At 36.7% G+C, this 27,327-nt stretch overlaps 1 protein-coding gene across 4 annotated transcripts; it reads right to left on the bottom strand.

Moving 5' to 3' along the window:
• Positions 1-558: 558 nt before the first annotated feature.
• On the bottom strand, positions 559-27,327 carry LOC139966389 (ceramide synthase 1-like). Of its 4 annotated transcripts, none has more exons than XR_011792565.1 (8): positions 26,806-27,327; positions 15,905-16,064; positions 12,345-12,525; positions 11,623-11,784; positions 9,335-9,488; positions 8,421-8,554; positions 1,918-7,811; positions 559-1,872 (listed from the first exon to the last, which is right to left on the bottom strand). XR_011792565.1 is itself a non-coding variant. In XM_071969330.1 (7 exons), exons 1-7 carry the CDS (start codon positions 27,034-27,036, stop codon positions 7,715-7,717), a joined length of 1,119 nt encoding a protein of 372 aa, XP_071825431.1. In that variant the 5' UTR covers positions 27,037-27,327; the 3' UTR covers positions 559-7,714. The 4 variants fall into 4 exon arrangements, 1 of the variants encoding a protein (XP_071825431.1); XR_011792564.1 differs by having other exon boundaries at positions 559-2,989; positions 3,132-7,811; XR_011792566.1 differs by having other exon boundaries at positions 559-2,989; positions 3,286-7,811.

The raw sequence follows: 27,327 nt of genomic DNA, 5'->3' as shown, positions 1-27,327 counted from the left end.
CAAGTGACGTTTTGTTTGTGTCGCTACAAAATGCAGACAGTAATGAAACATGATACCTTGTTATCTTTAGCTGGACCTGACATGTCCATTGTTGTATCGTTTGTACACTGTGCTGTGGGTATTGACCGCAGCTGTATGTACTGACTGTACACTATATGTCTAATTACCGACGGTAGCAAGCTGTGTGTATTTTCTGGGATTGATGGTGGTGTCTGACACTTCTGTTACACCTCATTCGAAACTAGATCAGATTACCGGCATTAGACGTTTCTTTTTGCGCGAGTCTTCACACCCTTTCATGCAAAACTGACTGACAATTGTTGTCATAGTTATCCTAGAGACTTTCAGATATCCCTGGGATGTGTGTCGCCGCCAGTATATAACACCTCATTATTAAATTTATCAAAGATATTTGGTAGAGTTCTTGTTCACCACATTTATTGTTATCGATGACAAATAGGCCAACGATAACGGTTCCGGTTTGATTCTCCCTTAAAAGACAAAAGATGAATAAAGGCAGAAGAACAAAGGAAGAAAGACAAAGGAAAACATATGGCATTGATTATACAACCGGGCTAACTTTATTACACTCATTCATTTGAAAACCGTAAACCAATTGGCTTGCAACAGTGTTCATATTTATATATATATATGGATATATAAATTACTTAGTCCTCATGCTGGCAAAGACAGATAACACCAAATTTAACAAAAAGACACACACACAAACACCAGCAGCAGACCTTAATTTACCATGAATCATAGCTTAAGAGAATCACAGAATGTTTCATAGTGATAGTTTGTTATATTCATCATTGAAAATTCAATTCGAATGAACATGAACATAACAAAATAGTTATTATCAATGAAGACCGGGAAAAAAAATACAACTTTAAGAGTTGCCATGGAAACATGACATTAAATCTTTGCAGCAATTTCTTCCCGTCCTATTATTATTCTTTGTCTTGAGCTAATCAGAATCGGCTCATTAGGCAACAATTCTGCTTGTGTGTGTCTATAGTCGACAAAATTCTCATTTCACATCAATTCATTTTTTTGATTAAGCAATAAAAATGTCGGTTTATCATTCATTCAGGAATACAAAAAAAAAGGAAAAAAAAAATCTTTCTCGTTTCCCACAATTGCACAAGCTTAACCCATATAAAGTACCGTCACTTTATTATCCATAAAATGATACTACTGAAATCACTTCACATCGATACTTTGCTATAAAGTTATCTTTTTGAACTAATATTTTCATTCCAGGCTGATAAATGAGATACAATGAGCAATAATGGAAAGAACCACCACATGGTACTTTTACTAACAGTACGCAATTCACAACAGGGAGAGAAGAAATACCAGCTGCCTGTAGCACTACCACTAGCTGATTGACTTCTACACAATCATCCTAACAGTGTGATCAATGATCTCTCGATCAGCGTCGATCCACAATCTGTCCTCAAAATTGGGTGCAGTCCATGGTCAGCCTCAAGACCTTGCAGAGGCAAACCGAGGGTCCACCTTGCATTCTCAAATGTGAACAAGGGCCATAGGGTATTGATTACCCGCCCTTGATATCACATGTTCTGATCCATCATCTGCACTACATCAAGGGCCTCAGACAAGTGATCTTTCTGGTACTATCTGAAACAATTCTCATTTCTTTACTTGTTCAATTAATTGCGATTAACTGGTTCTGTTAAGTGCCTACAGCAGCTACTTCATGTTTCTGATTTGGCGCTTTAGAAATCCACTGTATTATTATTATTATTGTTAAACAAAAGACCACTTTATGCTACTAGATAATAGACATTGTTCAACTCGGTTGCCTTTAACCCACACACCATGAACGGATCTTTATACTCTGATCTGAGATCTGATCTGAATGGATCTTACTCTGATCTGAGATCTGACCTGAGATCTGATCTGAATGGATCTTACTCTGATCTGAGTTCTGATCTTTTCATGTACGACCCATTAATAAAAGTAAAAACTGGTTAAAGCAGTGATACTGGTACTGCTTCTCTAGTTCATATGTAATTCATATGATAAATTCCAGTTCACTATCACAGTTCGAAGAGCAAGACGTCAGTACAATGTTCTCGACTGTTCTCATTCTACATTAAGACATTGATAATTCTGTGACTATTTACATCCCTCTGTCACCAAATCCCTTAGATGTGAAGACAATAAAGTCCTTTCATAAACAGGACAAGCACCTACTAATGAAGTTATTTCATATTTGTTATCCTGCATAATACCCATGTTATCAAAGAAAATATTGTCCATGAAAGGGGAAAGGGAGAATTCTTTGTTACCGACCTAACAAAAGTGAGAGAGAGAGAGACAGAGAATGAAGCTACTTCATATGAATATGTTGAATTTGTATGTTGTTTCTTATCCAAGATAATGCAAGATTATAGCATCCGGTACTTGTTAAAAAAAATAAACCATTAAAAGCTGAGAACAAAATTCATTCAGTGAACTTTTGCAAATAATGCAAATGCATAGATCTAAAACAACTGTAACAAAACAGTGTATTTGTTTGTATTATATAAACTATATAAGTGTATAGAAGTGCCAAACATGTATTGTGCACACTAGGGAGGTGTATATTTGTATGATACACACCACTGATATGTCTATTTGTATCATAGACTAGTAAATGTATATTTTAGTACCATACACACCCTTCACAAACCAATGATATGTTTACTTCTATCATAATACTATTGATTAGTATACTAGTATCATACACACGCTTGATATGTAAACCTGTATTGTACACACCATTAATATGGAAAACTCAACTGTGCACACCAATTATATTTATACTTGTATCATAAGCACTAGTCATGGGTATAGTAGTAACATACACATCCTTGATTTGCAAAACCTATGCTGTACACACCAGTGATATGTATATCTGTATCTTGCAAATTACTGATGGATATGTTTGTACCATACACACCAATGGTATGTAAACCTGTATCCTATGCACAAACAATGTGTATGTCTATAGTAGGTCCACACACCGTTGATAACACATCAACCTAACTGTACATACCAGTGATATGTATAAATACTGATGGATATGTTTGTACCATACACACCAATGGTATGTTAACCTGTATCCTATACACAAACAATGTGTATGTCTATAGTAGGCCTACACACCGTTGATAACACATCAACCTAACTGTACACACCAGTGATATGTATATGTATCTTGCAAATTACTGATGGATATGTTTGTACCATACACACCAATGGTATGTTAACCTGTATCCTACGCACAATGTGTATGTCCATAGTAGGCCTACACACTGTTAATAACACACCAACCTAACTGTACACACCACTAATGTGTCTAATCTACATCATACACACCAGTAGAAGAGGTAGAGTACAAATCTCAAAAATAATCCACATATAATTACATTTATTTGAAAAAAGCATCAGGTAAAAAACAAGTCAAAAATGTTAAAATGTAAATTTTCTTGCCACCCATGCCAAAGGAAATGCAGTTGTATCAGGGAATGGATACTAATGGTTTTATGTACGAAAGAAGACTTTATAAACCAGTCCAGAGTGTACTAAACAAGTAAGGCACATCACAGACTGCAGGTTTTCTCCAGCTTTTATAAACATTAAAAACATTTATCCAATCTAATGTGCAGCTTGATAACCATCCTAAAATTCATGTGTCCGAAAGAAAAGAAATCGAAGAAAGCTACTCATGTTGTGTCTGCTAAAGCGCAACATTATGGATATCCCACTGGTCATGTTATTATATGTTCAATGTACGAAAACTTAAATATGTGTTTACACGACATCTGTACAAAGGTAAGGCTCATCCATCCCCACCCCGCCCCCCCCCCCACCCCAACCATTCTCAATTTGAAACATAAAAAATTCTCTTAAAACTATGAATGAACCAACCAAACTTTTATTGCAATCGACGAATGAAAGAGAAAACAATGTTAATTCCACATTTATCCTTCACAATGTAAATGAGTCTTCTATTCACTATCCTAACACTATTGTTAGTTGGTGGAACACTTTGTGCTAAAACTGGTACATGTGCAAACGTTTTAATTCACATTAAACTGACCCATCTGCTGCCTGGAACTGTAACATATATATATGCACATAGATATATTACAGACAAATAGCTTCAATACAAAACAGCAGAACTCTTGTCTTTGTTTTAAAGACCAACAAATGCATAACCAGGAGAGTTGACGAAACCGAATGAAATGTCAAATAAATGGGGAAAAATAAAAAACAGAAAAAAAAAAGAGAAAAATCCTAGATATTGCTCATAAAATCTTTTAAATGAGCGTCAAAAAAAAAAAAAAAATTCTCAAGAATCAGAGACGGTTTGGTATTATGTATGCTACAACTACTATTACATCGTACAATTAAGCCACACAACAAAGGGAAAACAATAAACACCTCAGCACGATAACAGAGGCCACCATGCATCATTGTGAGACACTTAAAACAACTTAAGACTAAAAATAGAAACAATAAGAATAAAGCAGGTACTATCAGGTCAGACTACTGACCTTCATGAATGGACACCTAACGACAGCCTAGCTGATTCCTAGTTGCTAGGGACCTTAAAGACTCAATTAATTCATGCAAAGCTGACCAGTAATTAATAAGGCATTACTGTATATCAATGTGTAACACACTCTATTGGAGCATTATCCATCACTGATGAAATCACCACGATGGGTTTTCATTGTCGGTAATAGGATGATAGCGAGTTGGATCACTGTTAAATGCTTAAAATTCCAATGACTGACTATACAATGTCCAGTATAACTTCATTCTTCAAATTTTGAGTCACTCATTATGTCATCAAGTTAAAATCATTTAGTTTTCCTGTATTATTTTTTTTAAAGTCCCACCTCCAATATGGGCTGAATTGGTTAATTTATCTTCTAGGTCATTCTACCATATTTCAGGGATGTTTTTGTCAACATTATTTTTTTCCCCCTCCTTTTGTCTTCTTCTTCTTCTTGTTCCTTGAGAGCTAATTGCCACCTGAAAAAAGAACCTTTATAAGACAGATCATATATTCGTATTGTCCAAACAGATAAATCAGGGACTGAAATAAGGTTAAGTGAATGACCAAACAGGCTTGTGATTATTTTAGTTCATGAACATCTACCCACTGACAGCCATAAATATACCTATATATTCTATATGGTTTATCTATTACTTTTCAACTACATGTGTATTAAAGCTTTCCATATCATGATTCGATTCTTGAATGAATATTTTGTCTCTGAATTCATCCAAAGTCATTCTCCTGCACACTTTATTGGCCTAATTATTTACCTCTTCTTCGTACAAGACTATGAAGTTTCTTCGACTCTTTTGACAAAGACAAAAGTGGATTCTACGAAACAAATTATGAAGTATGTGAAGCGACTCAACAAAGATCACAGAACTTTAAGAAAAGAAAAAAAAGAAAAAAAAAGATTAGAGAAAAAGAAACATTTCCATTTACCAATACTGATTATTACATCAAAGTTTTGTCATGCAATATTGACCAAATATAAAAAAAAAAATTACATTCATCAAACTAGATACCAAATACACGATATTCAATATTTACAAATCAAAAATTCCTCATCAAAAGAGAGGGGAGGGAAAAAGAAGGCCTTTTTTTTTTTCTCCGTTTCGCAATTTCCAAATTTTTCTACACATATTTGACTAGGTTAGTGCCGATGCCTGCAAGGTTTTCATTTGACTCTTAATTTCTATTGAAAGTTCCGTGGCATGTACAGCTGGCCGGCCATCCACCCTGCCATTTGATTACATCAGCTGCTGCGTACATCATCGGGTCCGACCTACTCGATACCATCGATTCAGGCGTCGAAAAAAAATACATCGCCTTCATCGGTCATAAAGTGGGAAAATTACAACTATTCTTCACGATTGCTAAACAAAAAAACTTTGCCTTGAAGTGTTTAAGTAAAAAACAAGTTATAAAAAAAACGAGACTCAAAACTTGTCTACCCATTTTGAATGGACACAGACCCTGTCGAGAACTAGAGAAACCACCGACACTATGACAAAACCACTTTTGTAATCAAATCAGTTTCTAAAGACAAATTCAACAGTTAAAGCCATGCAATTTGTATTATTTGCCTACATCGATAAAAGGAGGAAAAGAACTCCTAATTGTAAGCCTTTGTGATTCACAACAACCACCCTCCCCATTCTTCCCCCACCCCCTGCCACTCTCCCCCACACCCCCCACCCTTTATATTTACATTTGGACTCGATAAAAATTATGCTTCAAATGATTGTGTAAGCTAAAGAGAAGCAAATTGAAAAGAAAGATAATGCACCAGATTTTCTTGGTAAAGCTGCAAACTACACACAGCTAATGACAGCCTGTGTTCTATAAAGCATAACACCTGTCTCATACATTTCCGCATACATTTTCTGACCGTTTACATTCAACAAACCAATTCTAGAGGCGACTAACATCCAGTAATGAAAAAACGACTATTTTACATTACGAGTACAATCCCCTTGTCTGCAGCGACTTTCAACAGTTGCCAATTTCAGACAGAGTTAGCAAACGCATCATAAAAATGGTCAAAGTATGATTGCAATAGATCAGAGACAATCTCTTGCTGGATATCTTGACTGAAATGAGTTTTTGGGGTGAAATCAATAATTTCATTCAATTCTGATGTTGTATTCCCACACCATTTTCTAATCAATAGTTGTTACGGCAAAAAAGCAAAGAGGCTATTTTCAATATACTTTTTTTTTACTCTTCTTTAATTCTTTGATATATAACTTTGACAAGAAAAGCTAATGAATTTAGACTTTTAGAATGGTGTTGCCATTTTACCAAAAATCCATGCAAAAAGTGCTGTAAAAATCTTTAAAATGAAAAGCAAGAAACCTTTAATATTTGGTACGCAGTTCTACATTTAAATCTTATATACAGCATTTCTTTGAAAGCCATCCTGGTCCTACAGTAATGATTTCCGGACTCAACCACAAATCATGCTGCATGACTACTCCTCTCAAAAGATTAAATTCTTCTTATGAGGAGCAGCCTGGTCATGCCAACGTTTGCTTCCCTCTCAACCACCAACAACCAAACTTGACCAGACTCCTAAATATTTTGCAGACGGTTGACAAAAATTAAATAACAAAATTAAAAAAGTTTTGCAATAACAATCAACATCACAAATGATTACTTCTCATTGCTCAATTAGCACACCGCGATCTTAAAAGGATTCACAAATTTACGGGGGGGGGGGATTATGAATATGTACATGTTTGGGAATGTGGCCACCAGGTGCGGAGTAGTGGTAATGATAGTGAGAGTGGGGTGGAGTGGAGTGCTTTGTTGGTTACGATCAGATCAATTTCTTCCACTATTTTCCACACATTCTAGTCCATGCTCGGCAACTGCTAACCTTTATTTTGAACCACCTAGCTAGAGCCATGATTCACTTTCAGTTACAAGTCAGTATTAGCGTTCAAGAAACGACTGCTTAACATTTTTCGGTACACGTTACCGCATTACTGACATCTTAACCATTCGGCCAGTCAGCACATTTTCCTACCCACCCAAAATTGACGTGAAAAATTAAGAAAGTAATATTTGATCCAGAGCAGTAGAGAAAACTGATCTTTTGCAGCAGGGGACAACATTTTGCAGACTTCACTCTTTGGTTGGCTCCACTGCAACTCTCCTCTGCTTCAGACCATCCCCATTCATTGTCACTCCTTCTGGCTTTGAGTGGCCGACAGGGTGAACGCTGCAAGAGAAAAAAAAACCGTTGCAAAACTTGATAAAAAACTGACCAGCTAACTTTTGAAAATCTTCTTGAGGACAGGGAGAGGAGGGGAGAATGATTCTTGAAATAGCTATTCTGCTACGACTTTTTTCTATCATCCACGTGCTCGATAGGAACATTGACATATGAACTTTCACAGACTAAGCTGCATAAACCAAGGGTCACTGAGAATCTGAGCGGAGTAATCACGATCTGAGTCACTCTTTTTGGCTGCTAACAACTTTGCATGACCCTTGAACTCTTCATTCCTGTAAACTTTCTGTTCACCCCACAACCAATCGACGTTTATAACCAACTTTGCTCAGGCCCAGGTAAAATAGCTCTCCGGAGAAGAGCCATTTGACGAACATTTCACATTCCACAAATTTATGCCCTTCCTGATATTTGGCCTCCCATCCTTGTACTACAATTCGGCACCCTCACCAACTGACACCATATTTTCTGCAGATTACATTAAACCCCCACTTTGAGGGGTTTATTTCCAATGACTTCTGCCGCTATGATTTAAATTCTTCAGAGTTACAAAACGGACCCAGAGTCTGGTTTCAACTCATCAATGAATGTCCTTACCCGTTAGCAACACTGTCTTCCACTACTTTTCCGTTCTTGTAGGTTTCGTCATCTGACGACTCGTCGTCCTCTCGGATGTCTTCCATCTCCGACACTTGCCCCGTTACGATCTTGATGAAGAAGTAAGCAATGAACTGAAAGCAGAAAAAGAGAAAACATCACATTTTAAAACCAAAAACTTGGGCTTCCACAATTTTTAATCTGCCAATGGTACACAGTGATGAAAGCAGAGTTGAACGCACACTCTGGATAATTCACATTATCACACACTGCAAACCTCCAAACTCCCATCGGCCATAATGGCACCAAAACTTTTGGCATGACACTCGCTCCTCCTATTCCCCCCGGACAAGTGTCTACCCCCTTCGGAACAATTCACCACGAATGAGAGTTAAAAGACAGTTGTAATGTCCCAGAGGGAGGGAAAAACTTTTTGGGGCTGGTACGTTAATATCCTTGTTGAGCATTTGCCCATCAGCGATCAATGAAGGTTTGAGTTTGCAACAAAATACTCCATATTTAGATTCCACTTGAAGCTGTAGGGAATGGAACACACTGGGTGCCAATGTTTATTCAAAGCAAATTAGTGAAAGCATTTATCTCAAAATGTGTCATGATGCCAAGCTTTATTTTCTGGTGGAGAAAACTCCATGGTGAGTGTAGCATTTCTTATGGGAACTCACTTTGTGGTTGGCTGATTACATTTAAATAAATATGCAACCTAAGGACTCCCCAAGTACACCCCACGGCATAAAGACTAACACGCTAAGATAAATTTATTCAAAAGGAGACATATAGTTGGGGGGGGGGGCTATTCCATAAAAAATTATGTGTAGTAAAGTGAGAAAAATAGGAAGGGGCTATTCCCTGCAAAAAAAATATGTAAATAAGCTCCAAAAATGTTAAATACTTACAGCAAACCAATAGAGATCCATACCCATTAGTGCCCACAACATGACATTAAATTCAATACCAAATGGTAAATGGCCTGTGTAGTAGATCTTGGCAGTACGAGGTAGAATAGAGTATAAGGTCTTCAGAGGGAACCAATACATTCTGCCCAAAATCCTGATAAAGAAACAAAAGAAATCATCCAATGTTAACATTTGGAGAAATAGAATAGAAAAAAAGAAGAATATTCCACGTTAAAATAAAAACAAGCTTACGGATCAAAAATAGCCTTTTCTAAATTCTTCAAAATACTTTTGTTCCAGTACTATGATAACAATACATGACTAAGAACTGTAGTCAAAGTTATGATACAATGTATTTCTTCATCCTTCTTAGTAGCAAACAACTTTAACTTAATCAGTCTGCTCTTGAGATGTGACTTCCTATTTATATGGCACATGTCTGACTTCCATACTAATACTGTAGGTAGGCTCATGACTAAGCAAATGAGAGCTTTGGTTTTTTACCGGAATTAACAAACTGGAACGATGCAACAAGAGCTGCTACTGAATGGAACTGTCATTATTACTGTACACAATGGCGCAGTGGTTCACTTATTTTATTGCCAAGGTGAACAAAGCACGGAGTACATTAAATGACAAGAAAGAAAAACATCTTTGTTGTTCATCTTTCTTTCAAACTTCTGGGTTCAGCACAAAGAAATGGCTGGATAGATCGGTAAGTAGTTCAAATCCCAAGGTCACGCTGGGGTTAAAGCCTGTTCTTAACAAAAGTGTCTTTTCCCCTTTTGAAATTTTTATTGTGATTTTCCAGTTAATCGTTTTCCATTCACTTCAATGATACATTGCAAATGTTTGTACAATGAAAATAGCTGAGTATCTCTTGAAATCCCTTTATGGCCCCTTCTGGGTTTTAGTGAATTAAAATTAGCTGTGAACCCTGGTTACATACTAGTTACAAAGTATTATTTCCTCTGAATAGCCATATCTACCCTCCTAGGTAGGGGATTGCCACCAACTCAGCTAAGGTCTTGTACTCTTGAGATTATTGATCTTTGAACTTTTTAATTTATTTGTTTTTCGCAGTCATTTTCCGTTCTTCGTTTAATACAATTCATCACTCCCTAAACAACAGTTTAAATGTTGATTTTCTAACAGACTGATCGAACAAGTCAACTGTTAAAAGAATTGTCTGGTAGCCCCTAAAAGTTACCTTAAAAAACGAAAAATAATTTTTCAAACATGTTTTCAAAATATGAGAACGCTAAGTTTGTGTTTCACAGAGAAACAATTTTCAATCGTTTAGGATGGATATTTCAAATATACTTTGAACAATAGAGAACATGACGTCATTTTCGCAAATGCAGATTGCGACACAACCCATGCTCCGCACAGTACCTACAGTAATCACAACAAAAACCGCCTATGAATACAGATTAATTTCTTCCTTAATTTGCGGTAAGTTTCTTATAAATTATATGTGTTTTAAAAAATTTTAGCCGTCATATATGTTGTGCATTGGTGATTTCGTGATTTTTGTGTAACACAAGCAGACTCTTCTTTGTTTATACATCGCGCTGTCCAGCTCCAATGTGAAGAATGTTCGCATGTAAGCTACTCCAAGGTTTACAATCGGACAGTTCTGCAAAGCCTAAGCTTTTCTGTACTATATTCTGCTCTGACGTTGATTCCGCCAAGTTTCATCTTCCGATGTTCCAAATGCTTTTCAAGCTTCCTTTTACTGTAAAGTTGATCCGTGACTTTTATTTCAGCGATTACGAGGAACGGTTTACGAACTGTGGTTTGTGAGAGTGTATTATGTTCAACACTATGTATGTACCAACTGGGTATAGGATGCTATATATGTACGTTCGCGATGTGAACGTAATATAAAATAGGCAATCACCTGTGCGTGTACACACGAGAGTGTATTTGCTGCGCAAATGGGAGTGCTAACTTCAAGTCGCTTGTTTTGCCTATTTGCCTGCACTATGTCATTCACCAAATTGATGCATTCGAACAAACGGTGCTTTTGGTGAGAAACTGGTGAATTTGAAAACCAGATTTCGTACAAGAAGAAAACTTCGAATGGGGACAATTTTCACATGGTTAGAAAGAGAGAAAATAAGAACTTTGAGGACAATGTAGCAAAATCTTCCAACAGACAATTCCTTTAAAGGTTCCCTCTTCATCATGTCAAGCACCAAATATCACAAGAAATTTACTAACATATCTCAGTTCACCACTTTTTTCCCCGAAAAAATACAAAGCAAAATTATCAAAGGACTTACCACCCACTGGCAAACAGACCAAAGGCTACATTTGCTAGACGTTCGTTCAGCATGTGGAACTTTCCACGTCGTACCTTGGAGTAGATCATGCACTTAGCAAACTCAAGGCAGATATCGTTAAAGTCGTGAGAGAAGATAACCATTACACCTGTCGTCGTATACCTGAAAAAGGCAGAACAAAATAAAACATTCTCCATTAAAGCCGTGTTACTTTAGTCACATCTGCAGTTCATCTAAAATCTATCATGTATGCATGCACTGGATCAAACTTCAAACATTCTACAGGAGTTTTGTCCCACCCCCACCCCATCCCCTCCCCCCAAATGAATTTTATTGAGTAACTAAGGACTGAATTTGATCTTCAACAAGTCATTGCCCAGACAAGTCTTTGTAGTCCATTCACTTACAAGACTTTTTTCAATTTCAATTAATTTACTGAGCAAATAAATTAAGAAACAAACGGTTCAACTTAGACTCACCACTTAAAATTTCAGATATTTGAAGGGACAGTTGAAAAAGGTATCTGTAACTGATGGGTAAGTTTTAAATGTTCTGATCTTCTGATTTTCATCTTCGGTTCTTTCAACCTATTGACTCTGTATCAATTGTCCACACTGCTCCTAACCACTCAACTCTACTCCAAATCTCTCTTAATGGATAACTACCAACTTATCCCTACTTTAACCACAAGATGTGTGTTTATCTTGAAGATGGGTTCTCACCTAGCACCATAGGATAATGCTATCAGAGCAAGAGTGACCACGTGGTGAATACACAGCATTAGAGAATCCTTGCGCCAAACGTCCAGGAAGACGGTAGCAAACATACAGTGAAGGTAGAAGCTTCCCTCAACCATATAGACTATCTGGATATCGAAGGCCACAGGCTTCCCAGGGTACCAATCTAGAATGTTGGGAGAAATCAAGAAATATTCAAATATAATGATGATGATGTGCAAGTATGCTTAGAGAATAGAGATAAATACATACATACACACATATATACACACGTACATAGTACATATATACATAAATGCATACAAAAGTATGTTTTTTCAATGAATGGTCTACAGTCCATTAACAACAGACCGTACAATGTGTGTTGTTAATGTTCAGGAAAATACCAGTCAGAACTTGATTTTAGCCAGTTAATTTTTTCTTTGCATTCGCTTGTTTGTAAGTGAGTGGCTAAAATTGTAAAATTCTACACTTGGTATTCGTATTGAACTCTGATGGAACTTGTTTAATAATATTCATTGCTTGACTAAACATGACAGAGCCAAAGTCACTAATTAGTCACAGAGCCTTTCGAACCACTTCACATAACAGTGTATGCGCAGCAGATCAACCATTTTACATTGATTTGTACTGTACAGTATCTGCCTACAAGTTCACAAAAAAGTTTGTTCACCTTTACAAGTTTACAGTAACGTCAAATAAAATCAAATAAAATCAACACAGAGAAAACATTAAACATATATACATGATCTAAGTGTTTAAACAATCACAAGCAAATTAAACAGGATCTGAAAGGACTGTGTACACATTAATCATTTTTCCGATAAGTTTATATATAACGTTATTCCAGTAATGTAGCTCAATTTGGAAGCAACCGGACACATAAAGCAAGGCTAAATTAAAAGTTGACAACAATTATTGGAGAATAATTTGCACTGCATTGTAAATTTATGTTACATTACACAGTACATACTACATACACTATGCGATATATGGCAAGCCGTAAAATGTTTCGACTTGACATTTCAGTGCCTTTAAGGGGGCAGATTTGATAGGCTATGTGCTAACAATATCCACCTATACATATGTGTCAAGAGATTCAGTTATTCTGTCGTCAATATTGCCTCCATATCTTTGCTAGAGAGTAAAAACAACATGGTCCCTTACAATCTAATTTCAACAAGCATTTCACAACCATTGTTACAGAGATGTTCCCTTACTGTGGTATTTTAACCACGAGAAAACACAAACATTTCCCTTTGCCAGGTTATCATAACTTTATACAGATGTCATGAACTTTACACCTGTGGCTTTTTAAAGTACAGTAGTAGATAAGTCCTAAGTCTCAGTTTGGAAACCTTCTTTTCCCCCCTCTCCTTTATTTAATTGTCTAATTTTACACTCATGCAATATTATTCCGTGACTAATTTATAGAGGGAAGTACTGTGAAAACTATAGCAATTTTTCAGTGCAACACAATTGGGTATGACACTGATGATCTCCAGTCGTTTAAAACCTAAAACAGCATTGAAATGATACCTGCACACTTACAGAGTTTGGTTTATGATTGTCTGTCAATTATTAAATTAATTTTTCAAAATGTCCTTATTTAAACAATACTCCTTATCATCATCTATATAAAATCTGTAATTTGGCTTGTACTGTTGAAACGTGTGGCTGTATGATCAACAGAGATGGCAGTGGGCTTGTATTGTGATTGTCACCTAATCCCCTGGGGCATTGGGGGGGTTGTGACCCCTTCTAAGTTGGCCACCCGAAACAATTTCTTGGAGGGCGGCCGAAAGATTCTGAAAGGAGAAAGCCGAGATTTGTGGAAAACAAAGCGGTCAAATCTTGAACAAAGCATCGCTGTTCATCGTATAAACATTTCTCCGGGCAGGGATTGGCATTTTACTTCCTCCATGACGTCCATGTAAAGGCCCTGCACCCCCCCCCCCTCAGTCCACAACATCTGCCACTGTACAGTTACCAACATGATGAAAAAGGTGAAAATTGGGGTCACCAAGCCAAAACGAATCTTAATACCAAGGATCTAATCCACCCAGAGTAAGTACAGCCATGTGACAACTAGTGTGTTATGCAATAGTGGATAGCCTGGCTTGTTTGTACAATTTGGACCACTATTTACCAAAATGTGAGTCCTGATAACAGACTTCTGACTAGGCATCGTAACTTCCAAATTAGTTAAGTAAACTTAACTTGAAAAGGCTCTAAAGCTTCCGCTCCAGACCTCTGAGGTAAAAAATACTGTACATTTTAAAACTGCCGTATATTTTAGCATTCACAGTTCCATTGACTGCATGAAATAATTTTTACAGGTGCCAATTTCCATACTGTTATCACAATGGAATATCAGGGTATACATTTTATCCATATCTTTCACTGGGCTGGTGCAAACTTGTTTATGAGTTAACTTTGAATATACAGACAGGCTGAGACAGCTTGTGCAGTACTAGGTAATTTTTTTTTTTTTAAGGGTCATGCGTTATACACTAATCAACATACCCTGGCAGTGCTCTGAAATATTAGAGAGACCTATTGATAACAAGATAGCTATGACAAGTACACTTCTGCAATAGAGAGGTCAAACAATGGTCCACAGTCATCAAATAAAATTGATGACGCCTTTACAGCTCAGAGTGTATAATGCAATTCAACTTCATGAAATTTCAGTTGCTCCTGTTAATGCCTCCCCCCCCCCCAAAAAAAAAAAACAGACATCCAACAGACTAAGTGATTTCCTTGTTAAATTTACTGTGAACACATTAAATATAACACTGCACAACATTATCAGTTTTGACTAATTGTTAACAACTATCTTTTGCACAAATGTGGATGTATCTACATAAAGTTGTAGGAATTTCATCCCATTCCAGTTTCTACTCTTTGGGTTATCATGTTTACATAGTTTTCAGACACTGACCACTGTTGACCATTGACCTCCACAACAAAAACAGTAGGGTTCTTGTACTTACCAAATAGTTCAGAACTACCCACCATTCGTAAAGATCATCCCACCTAAACTTTTCATAGGCGTTACATGATTTCAAACATTTGAGCTCTGTTGACCTCCACTGACCCTTGTTATCCACAAAATACAAGGATCTTTTACTCACTAAGGTGGATCCAAACACCAAGCATGACTGCCAATCACCATATCTACACATTTCGAGTTACTGGGTTTACATGCGGAGGTGTCACACGCACGCACATACACACACACATGCACTGTTCTCGTCAACACCACTGCATCTACATTACAGCCTGCTTTGCCTTCTAGACACTTTGCCTTCTGTAAGAAACTAAAAGGTACCACACAATATAATGGGTCATCAGAGGGTGGTCATCAGAGGGTGGTCATCGGATGGGGTCATCAGAGCTGCAAGAAAGGTTTTTGCCTTCTAGACTTTTGCCTTCAGCAAGAAACTAGAAGGTACCACACAATATAAGGGGTCATCAGGTTTCCCGAGGCTTACAGAACCACTCTGGGATACACCAATGATTCAACTTTAAACCAAACTCACCTTTAAATAGGGTTGGCGGGTCTTCAAAAACATAGAAATGATTTCCTAACAGCACGTAAGCTGCAAGAGACCATGATGCAATGTAGAATATACAGCGCCATGCACTCTCTGGGAATTTTGCACGATTTTTTTTACTCAACCCGGCCCATGCTCCAAACGGCTGAAGAATGAACAGAAATAGCAAAAAAGGTTAGAATTGTACGGAATACAATGAATGTGGAAACAAAAGAACCATGTATACATTATATATCAAAAACACAGTCATAATACATTTTAGTTTCGTTAAATTGTATCAACTACTATCCATTTTCCATTACAACTGCTAATACTATCTTTACATTTTCTTTCTTATTTTTTTTATTTTTGATCAAGCAAGAGCAGAGGACCTTGTTTGCTTTCTGTTTGTCTATTAGTGAAACTTGTTCGAACATACCAGAGCACTGCCAGAGTGGTAGTTTCCACTTGTTATAGTTCGGAGGATCTGTTAAGTTATGTACAGTACTGTAATACTGGGCATTGCCACTATGACTGAAGACCCTTGAACATGCATGACAACAAAACTGGGTAAAAAACATGAATTCCCAAAAGTGGGATGTACTGTAGGAGCAACAGTGCTAAAACAGTTGATTAGATAGATGTGAGGAAACATACATATGTAGATTGAGGACAGACCTGTAAGAAGAGGGGAAAGTTTGGCTGCACTATCGTTCCGGTTTTATGTACTGTTTATCCAGCTCTACGTGAATAACTTAGCCTTAATTGACCTGGTGAATCTACTCTATCTCTGGGAGAATCTTAACCGACACTAGTGCTGATAGTCATAATCGATTAATCGCCAGTAGTCTGATTTATACACTTTGGAAGTTCGATTAATTGCGCTCAAAACCTAAGTTGTGATTAATTGACTACAAACTAGCACTACACATAAACTGCTTTGAATAAAAGCCTAACCTATCAAACACAACACTAACGCAGTTTGTCAGCAAATATCGCAAAAGTCCAGGTTCTCAAAATGCTACACTAGCACTGTGCTATATAAAAAATCAGCAAGCACCTGATCCGGTCAGATTCATGCGTTTACTTGTCAGTAATACGCTTGTTCTGCAGTGCAACATTCAGTCCTAGCACTGTTTGATCTTTGCACATAATCCCAATTTCGTAAGTTATAAATCTTTTACGATTGCCATGTTTGTCATGTTTTCAAATATGTTTATAATTACTTCATTACTGGCCTGGATCACATTTATCGAATGTCTGATCGAGTGTGTCGATAACAGTGTAGTTTAATTTCAAAGAAAGCAAGTTATCAGGAATCAGTTATTTATGTTCACAAAATCATCAATAATTTAATTCACTGGTAAGGATTTCACAGTATAGAATTTGTATTCCAATTCTTATGTGAAATGTACTGTAGAAATATAGATTGATATATAGATAAGAATATAGGAAATTTTCTGTTACAAAGAGCTCTACAGACATTGTTTAAATGCACTGTGGAATATTTTGACAACGTACAAGTCATCTGGTATAAATCACAAAACAAACTGCCAATTTGAGACCAACTGAGATAACCTTCTGATTGGACATACGTTTGAAGAGATACTGACATTTATAGGAATTTTATGTTAAGCCTGGCCAGCTCATTAATATTCATGAGATGGGAACCACAGGCAATAGGGCACAACATGGGACATCTACCTACCCAGTAAGACATTGATTCAACTTGTTGGTCTTGAGATATCGTGTTAACAAGCTTTTCACTGTGATGACACTTTTAGCCATGCCTATTCATGAATGATAATGAGAATGAATTTCTTGATAATATGACCATACATGGTACTTATCATCAACTGAATCACCATACCAGTACGAACTAAATCGGACATATGGTTGAAGAGATACTGCCATTATAAGAATTTAACATTAAGCCCTACCTACTCATCAATATGCATGAATGGGAACCACAAACATTAGGGCACATCTACACATCATGGGGCATCTACCTACCAAGCATGACATTGACTCAGATTGTGCTTCTTGAGATATCGTGTTTACAAGCTGGCCATCACATACATACACACAGGCATACTCACACACACACCATCAAAATTGCAACGGTTACTGAGCCTTGGCCAGTTTAACCAAAACTGTGTGTGTATTAATAATTAACAGGCTAATGAATCACTTCTAGGAAGATAAGAACAGTAAAAAAGTAAATTGATACAAAATTTCTGTCTTTTACTACTTTGGTTGGGTTTCCAACAAAGTTTTGTTTCCTAAATCATCCGGACAGAATGTACAGGTAAGAAGTCGCAGTGTTTGTTTTCCTGGTATGATATCAACGAGGAAGTGCTTAATTTTAGGCTGGTACAGTATTTACTGTAACACTACCCCATCCTGGAAACTGGCAATGATGTTGTAATGGTTTGCAGATATCATGAGCTTGTATAAGGGCACTTAAGCTGGTACATATTCCAACATTGCTTTAAAGGGAGTGAAGAATCGCGCACAAAGAAACGTCTGATGCCGGTAATCTGACCTAGTTTCGAATGAGGTGCAACAGAAGTGTTAGACGGTTTCGGGCAAGTCTTCAATGCCTTTAATGAAACAACAGACACTCTGAGAACAACACAGAACAATGCACCATCCCATACAAATGTACTGTACTATGAGACCACAAACTGCTACTAAGAAGAGACACCCAGTCTCTCTGCCCTTTAATATTGCATTTTGAGGTTACTGAGGTGCAAGCTAGTTGTCACTTACTCGAGTCTTGACCGTTGAAGGAAAGTCTAGGCACATGAGATTATGTTTCACATCAAGAGTCATGAAATACTGTAAGTCATAAACTTTGAATGTCACAGAACTTGCAAGAGAACGATAACCGGGACAGGGACACACACCTACTGTACTGTATTTCTGTAACAGATTAAACGGTACTAGAAATCTGGTTGATTCCTTAGCAGTAATCTCATGAATGTAAACAAATTTAAAATCTCTGAGTAAAGATCGGATATGAAAAGAAACCTACATCCATTTAATGAAGCCTGCATGATTCATGGTTTGGTTAGAGTATAATCTTCCAGGTTGCCAGTCATTGGGTTAAGTGACAACAAAAACTGCCCACTGTTCTTTATAACTTATTGTGTGCCGTGAGGAAAATGTGTGAATCTTTAATCCAGAGCATATACTGTTATACAATAGCCAGGCATGGTAATGTATTAGTCAGAGAAAAAAACAGTACAATGCAGGGTACTATACTGTTATTTACATCTGGTTTAGTGTAACATTTTAGAAGGCTCTATAGACTTTTCTTTAAAAAATACTATGATTCCTGTGACATACGAAAACTGCTAATCTTTGCACAAGCATGTATAGCAATTTGTTTGCCAATATTTACGATACTTGAGATTATTCTGTGCAATGGCAAACTTGTATGATAAAATCTGTTCACCACACACCCAATCTGCAGACCAAATCTAGAGAATCACTAGTTAACTTTACATATATATATATATAAAGAGTTTTTAAAGACACAACAAAAATGCTATCAGTTCTAGATCATGATTCTAATAACACTATAACAACCCCCCCCCCACCAACTCCCCTTCCCCTATACACTACTGTCCAATTCAGTCAGTTCTAAATGCTATCTGCAACAAATGAACAGCAAATAATGCAAACAAGTTTTATCATTACTGACTCTGAGTCACCTTACACTTTGGTGGTCTGACGATACTGCGATTAATCAGCTAGATAAATACCAAGTATTTCATTGGTCACCGTGGTCTGTTTTAATCAGTACAAACATAAGACAACTAACTATTCAGAACGGTAAACCAGGCTCACTGATCTTTTTTGTTTATTTAGCTGAATACATCATCGGCCAAAATACATCTCAGATATAATAAGTAGGGTATTAGAGCTGTAACTGTGTTGTTTTGGAGTTAAAGCAAATGAAGGCAGGCATGATGTAAATTATCCTGAACTTCCTGAAGAATAGCAGCTTTTTGAGTTGAAGTTGAATAATATTTTGCAATGCTAGTTTATGAAGTAATATCTCATAACAAAGTAACAAATTAGTTTAGTTTAGACAAGTTTCAGTTTAAGTGGTGAAGCAACAAGCTTGAAATTTGTTTTTTAACGTATATACATGTGTTTAATACTACAGTACAGTATATGGAAAGTGTCCAGCGGACAAACTGTTGAGAAGGTGGATCAAAAAACGTTAAGTACTGGCTAAGATACATTCTAGTTAGTGCAAAAATCTAGCATGATTTCCTTGTTTGTAATTCAATGCAACCTCATTTTCAGAATTAGGAAATGTTCCAACAAAACTCCCACAATTATTATAAACAGTCTACACATTATACACTCTGACACAGAGACAAGTGTGAGGGTAGAAATGTAGCATAGCATGTGGGGTTGGATGTCTGGTGTGTGATAGTATAAGTGTCTGATCTACAGACACTGTCACTGAGTAAATGCTGTAATGATGCACTTACAGAATATTGTCTATCTAGCAATGCTGTGTCTGTGGAAGCAATATTTCTTGCTTGCTTGAATTTGGAAGAGAGATACAGAATTATAAGTCAACACCAGAAAGTCTTTGGAAGATCAAACAAACTGAGATTTCTGCTCTTAGGGCACTCGAAAATAGACTCAAAAATTTAGGAAATTATGGCATTAATGGCTGTACTGTCGTACGGTACCTCAAGTTTTATGAGGTAGGACAAAAGACAAGTTAATCTGGAATTTGTTAAGGATATCTTTCTTTCAACTCTTTACTAGTCCACTTCAAGACTGTTTATGTTGAAATTACTGTATGCAGAAACTTTAGTACAGTATCTTTCATTCTTACTAAGCCACATAATTTTACACACACAAGTACTGACCATTCCCTAGTGCTCAAATTTAAAGTCCTATACAGAAGTGTGCTGCTACACAGTGCAATCCACAATATGAAATCTGCATCAATAGGCACTGACAAAGCTTTCATAAGTGACCAAGGACTGACGATTTTCGACTAGACTTTAGTATTTGACTCGTCATGTGAAGCATTCCGAGTATTTGATTTTTGAAAAACAGGATAATTGGTTGTTGTTGGTTCCAAAATATAGTGTTTCTTCTTGTAGATCTATCATCCCACACCCAATATGAGATTGCACATCGTGAGTTAAATTGTAAAAGTCAAGTATTGAGCTTCAGTATTGTCTGTCTTAACTTCAGTTTAATATCGATCCATGGCAGCAAACAAAACTGAAAAAGGTAAATTTGGATTCATGATTATCACCAAATCATTTTATTCCTTTAATTGATCAAATTTTTGTGAATTAAGCAGATTATTTTTACAATTGATCTGAACAAATAAAAATAATTAAGGCAAGACAGATAGGAAGCCTACAAAGAAACCGTCCAGGGGAAGGGTGAAATGTTTGTGATTGGCACTGAGTGAATGTAAACCCTTCAGTATTCTGTTTATTAAAATATGAGAAGCAAAAACATATATAATCTTTGAAGCACTGTTATTCTTTCGCAACTTTGTTATTCCTTAACAGTCTCATAAAGTTACTATGTAACCATCACATGCACAAATCAGTTGTGAATTCTACTGAACATTTTGGTTCAAATCCCAGTGTTTTCTGTAAATATTGCTAACCTGCTATTAATTAAACCATCGACAGAATATTCCAATAGAACACGGTCTGACCGATTGTTTTCTTTTCGGTAGTGCCTCATATTACAATTTGAAAATAAACAATATACAGTGTGTTTCAAAGGGAGACCAAAATGTTAACAAGTTGCTTATAATATATTTATCCACATAAACTTGAAATGATGCAACTGAGTTTCTTGTGTGCAAACTTCAAAGATATCGACTGATCGCAATGAATGAAAAGGTATACAAAGAAGTCATGTGATTTCCTAAAGACTGTTCTTCCCATGTTATAGAGTACACCCCTGAGCATTCATACTGTTGATTATGAATGACACTGACGTATATGGACTGTAGCATCTGCTCAATCAAACTTCATCAATAAGTCACAGGATGGTAACAAAGGTTCAGTGTAGATTTGTCAGTTAAATTAACTAATCCTTTGTCCTAAAGACATACCATATAACAAAAGGGTAATCAAAGGGCTATGCCTGGCAGACTGCACATCTGAGGCAAAGACAAAGAAAAAGCCTCTTGTGGATTGATACGTATACTATAGGCAAATTTGTAAAAAGAATTATAATAATGTTCACCAGGCAGTATGATCTAAGACCATGTGAGAATGCTGAAGCAATACACATGGAACAACCATTAAGCTCTGTAGTGCTGTACAAGAGTCACAGTACTCACAGGTAAGGTACTGTACTGTCTTACAACATGACACTTTTCAAACTTCTGCACATAAATTTGTCTGCTAGGTATCTGTAGCCTTGAAGAGAATGAATCTACTGTAGACACTTACACCAAAAGCTTGTCATTAAGAAAGTCTGCAATTTCTCGTCACCAAGGTCTAAAACAAAAGAGTACTAATGTATGTATCATTTAACAGGCAATAAAGGTACAATAAGATAACAGTACATTAGCATGTAAATAATCATTTGAATGTGTAGTATGTACACACTATTCTCTGTTCTATGATAATTCACTGTAAAAGTTTTTACTTGCTGGAAACAAAGGAATGAATGAAAAACACAATAGAATATATCATTTTCAGCATGAAAGGAAATTGTGGAAATGGCCTGTTCTTTTCTCATTGATGTCTGAAACTGTAGCTAGACTGTATTGAATACTAATCCCTTTGGAAATATAAAGTACAGATTGTCTAACTATTGCACAACTATTGCCAAGTCTTCCAACAAGGTCACATTGAGATAAGCAGAGGTAGTGTATCGAACAGTAAACAATAGGTACCAGGCCAAACTGTATTCTTGGTCTAACACAGAGAAGGGACAGTGAACAACAACTGCACTGCAATATGATTTCAAAATCACTTCCACTTTGATCCTTGACCGACAGATTGTCAAATTCTCTTATCGTTGTATCCAATGAAACAAAGGACCGCCATAAATTTACTCTCAAAGTTCAACAGATCTCCAAAATATTACATGCACATTTATACTACTGTACGGATACTTTGACTAACCAGACGATGAAAAGTACACATACTGTACATGATACTGGCAGAGAAGACAAGTTTCTGTTGTCTTGTGGTGTGCCTAATCAATACCAAGAAGGGATGTGGAGAGAATGGAAGGGTGGGGAGAGGGGAAGGAATGAGAAAAGGGGTCAGTCAGTAAGGGATTATAAAGTGACCGAGACAAAATTAAACAGCAATTTCACTTGTTACTGTAGGGGTTCGAATTGCATACATGAACGTCAAGTTCAATTTTTCCATTCCGTACATGACATCACAATGTTTTGAATGTGATCAATATCAAACTTTTATTCTTCAGCGATGTGGAAAATGCTTTCAGTCCAATTTTGAAACTCAATGTGTTTCTATCTGCTCGGTCTGTAGTTTTATAAGCCCTTCATACTGCCACATTCCATTTTAAGGACAGTGTTAACAGACTACTATTCCCGTTTGATACATAGTATTAGTTTGATAGTTTAAGTGTATGTTTTTAGTTTGGTAAATCATCATGTTGCAACTTGAAACAAGAAGATATCACAAACACAGGAAGGAAGTGCAGCATTAGCAACAACTTTGCAAGCAGGTTATGCTTGAAGTAATATTTGTGGGTTTCAATCATGCAGAACCAAAAAAAGAAGACCTATGGTTAATAGGTAAAATTCCTACTTTACAACAGCTACAGTACTAACAAAGCTCTTGTACCATGTGGAAGATATTCTGGTTTTTAAAGTTATTTAAAAGGACTACCAATTTGTCAATGTGTGATGTGACAATGAGAGATGAAATCACTTTCACTTTCTGTTGCCTTTGCTCATGTTTCATTATGGAATAATTTATAAAGCTAATTTGTTTCGAGCCAATGTGAGAGACGAAGTAATGACTACGGCAATGCTCAACATAAATTTAAGAAATTATACCCCTTTCTACCAAAGAAACTTAACCACACTGATGAATAATGAAATTTAACATATAAACGAAGTGGTTCTGCAGCATCATTGTTAAGTATTAGGAGTCCGGTACTTGAAGGAACACCTACAATACATTATGCATTTTCACAATGTTGGGAACTAAATTCTAAGCTGTTTTAGGGACTTGGTGTTCTCTATCTTATTGTTTAAAAGTGATCACATGTGAATTTACTAGAACAGTAGGTTGTTAGATTAGCACCACAACCAAGAGGTTTACAAAGCAACTCTGACATGAAAATCCTTGTCCTTGAACCCTAACATAGAACCATCATGGTTTTATTTATAAACCATGGATGGCTGAAGGAACAGCATTCTCCTTGACCAGAATTAGTACCCCATCGTTTCTGTGGTACATTAAAATTTATACTGCAAGCATATAGCTGATGCACACTCATGCAACTACATATAAATTAGCAGTTCCTGAATTCTGTATATTGCCTTAAAAGTCATCTAGTGATACAAGATCATGACATAATAATGAAAAAGATTCCTTTCAAAAGTTAACTGCACTAGATTTCAAGAAAACAATTTACAGTAGGTTGCTAATTTACACTAAGCAGATATTAAGTGTAGCATCTAGTATAATATTGAGCTTCGGTGTGGACATTTCATTTTTAAAGACAATACCTACAAATCCTTTGCACACACACCAACAATTATGAGATCTACGCACCTGGATGCATATGCCAGGGTTGTACTTTTGGGTTATACTGCAAGTCGTTTCCTATTTTTTAAGTTATTCATTTGTCTGTCCTACATTACCACAGTCCTGTAGTTAGTGTTATTTAAAACAATGGAATTGAAACCCAGAGGACACTGGTTTGAATCGTGTTCTAGCCGTAACTTCCTTTGGTCTTTTTTATTGTCTAAAAGTGTTATGCAAACTACAAGAATGCAGCTCTAAGGACTTACAGTAGGCAGCATATCAGCGTAATCAGAATTGTTACGAACGCATGATTTTGCGACTTTTCTTCACAGGACACAAACTTTTTTTTGGGGGGGGGGGGGCTTGTGTACCGGGGAATTTTTTGCTCTAGTAACATTACTGGTGTAATGCCCGAAAGAACGAACTACCCTGTGAATCAACCAGTGCTCGAAATTGATTTTCAAAAGTAGTAGCCAGTCTGGCTTTTCATCCTGAGATTCCGGTGGCCCGATAATATTATGAGTGCGTAAATTATTTTTAAACATTTGCATTAAGCATTGTGGAAAGAATAAATTGCATTACTTTGCAGAAGGATTCTTAAATTTTTAGATGAATCATTTTATTGCCCACCAAATTGAGGTGCATGAAACTGTGTGCTGTAGCATTATTATTAATTTTTTTTGGAAAAACATTAGGCTACCCTTCCCAATACTTATGTAGTATGATTTTTCAATATGTTTAAACCAAGCTTAGAATTTTTACTACCCCTTGTGTTTACTTAAATTGGCAACAAATTGCAAAAGTGATGCTCAAAATACAATCTCTTTATTGATCATTGCTGGTATAAAGGAAGTCTGCAAATTTTGAATGTTGGTAACCTGACTGGCTTTTTGTCCATGAAATTTGGTAACGCTAAAACAGTAATAAGGAGCCCTGAGCCCCCGGTACATGGGATATGATGAGTCCTGCCAACCAGAGGCTATCCCCAGATTCAAATTAAGACTGATGCCAAGATATCCTGAGCGAAAAGGAAACAGATTTTTTACTGTGCAACCTAAAGGATTCAGAAAGCCCAGAGAAAACTGCTGTAATACTAGCCTATAAATACACTCCCATTCTACTCATAACAATAAAACATAGACCACCCAGTTTATGCCTGAATCTACCAGTTGCGTATCAGAGCATATCTTTGGCTGGTCTCTGGGAAAATATTCTGTGGTCACAAACTATCAAAGAGCTTCTGATTTAATCAAAGTAAAATGACAAGAATAGAACTGTGTAAAATTATTCTATTTCAGAAGGCCTAGTTTTTATTCACTGGTTTATAATGGAAGGCAAAACATTCTTGAGAAAAGAAGATTCAATTTTGTTTATGGGTCTATCTCTCATATGGGTAACCTATGACTATTATTCATTCCACTTGCACCTCAGCTAATTAGCAGTCCCTTGCCACGGTGGAACCTCCATCCGAATACCAACTTGCTATTATTAGCAAGGGTTGGTATAAGCCGGTAGGCTAGGGCAAGTCCATATATATAATTACAATTAAATGTGCATAGTCTAAGCTTAACATTAGCTGAACTGATTTAACTTGATGTAGGCCTAGCACAAGCCGAGTAGGTAGTACTACTGTGTAGGCTATTACCTTTCTAGTTCTGCTGTACTTAAGCCACAACTTGTAAATCCCCTATGCACTGTATAACAGTAATACCTTACGACTATGAAATTGCGTTTATACAAATTGCGGCCTAACTTTACAATCCGTACCATATGAATGGGAAAGCTTACTTCGAATCGGCAGAATAGGGTTAGGGGTTAGAAAGTAGGGTTAAGGAGTAGGCCTAGGGTTAGGGATAAGGGTAAGGAAGTAGGGAATATGGTTAGGGGTTAGGGTAAGGAAGTAGGGAATAGGGTTAGGAGGTTAGGAAGTTGGGTCGATTGGTACGGATTCTAAATTAGGCGTAGACTAGGCCGATATTACTAGGTCTAGCAAAACCAGCCTAACGAAAAACCGTACTGACATTGACAAACCAAATTGACTCAGTTCTGACTGAGGTAGGCCTACGCCTATGCTACAAATTTACAATGTAGCCTAGGTTATAATACAATACATAGCCAATGCTAAGCCCTAGTAACAGTTACATGGTTGATACTCACCAAAAATACAGTCTTCGTGAGAAACCATCTAAGAAGAGTCCATAAAAAGGCCATGAAAACAACAATACCGACTTCATTTAGGTTAAGATCACAATATGTTGTGAGTTCATCCCACCAACCTAACGTTGGTTCGTTTCTGTAATAGTCTGGCAAGTCAAAAAGTGCCATATTAACAAGAGTTACATAGTCTGGGTATGGGAAGAAAGCCCATAATTTCGTTGTGTTAACCATTTTGGAGAAATTTCTCGTTCGAATGAACGACTTTTTGGCGAAGAAAACTGAGTATATTTGGTATTGTTTGACCAATATTATGGTACTCTACAGTTACAGCGATTTTTTCTGCTTGCCAGATATTCACTTCTGTCGCCAGCCTCACGAGTGATTTTCACTACGGTACCAGATTCGCCCTTTTGCTGTACTGCGTTCTATGTTTTACAAATACATGTGCATTACTATGCGGTGATTGTGTAGGCTGTGTCAGTAATATGGTGAGTAACACACGCTATTCGGAGTAACCGTATC

The sequence above is a fragment of the Apostichopus japonicus genome, chromosome 4, assembly GCF_037975245.1.
Source record: "Apostichopus japonicus isolate 1M-3 chromosome 4, ASM3797524v1, whole genome shotgun sequence".
Taxonomy (NCBI): domain Eukaryota; kingdom Metazoa; phylum Echinodermata; class Holothuroidea; order Aspidochirotida; family Stichopodidae; genus Apostichopus; species Apostichopus japonicus.
Note: the sequence above shows the minus strand (reverse complement) of the source record. Positions and strands in the feature narration are given on the sequence as shown.

Coding starts and splice junctions, on each gene's coding strand:
- LOC139966389 (XM_071969330.1), bottom strand. CDS start 27,036: ATGGTTAACACAACGAAATTATGGGCTTTCTTCCCATACCCAGACTAT. Junction 16,065..26,805: donor TCACGAAGACTGTATTTTTG/GTGAGTATCAAC, acceptor TTCATTCTTCAG/CCGTTTGGAGCATGGGCCGG. Junction 12,526..15,904: donor CCCGCCAACCCTATTTAAAG/GTGAGTTTGGTT, acceptor CCAACATTCTAG/ATTGGTACCCTGGGAAGCCT.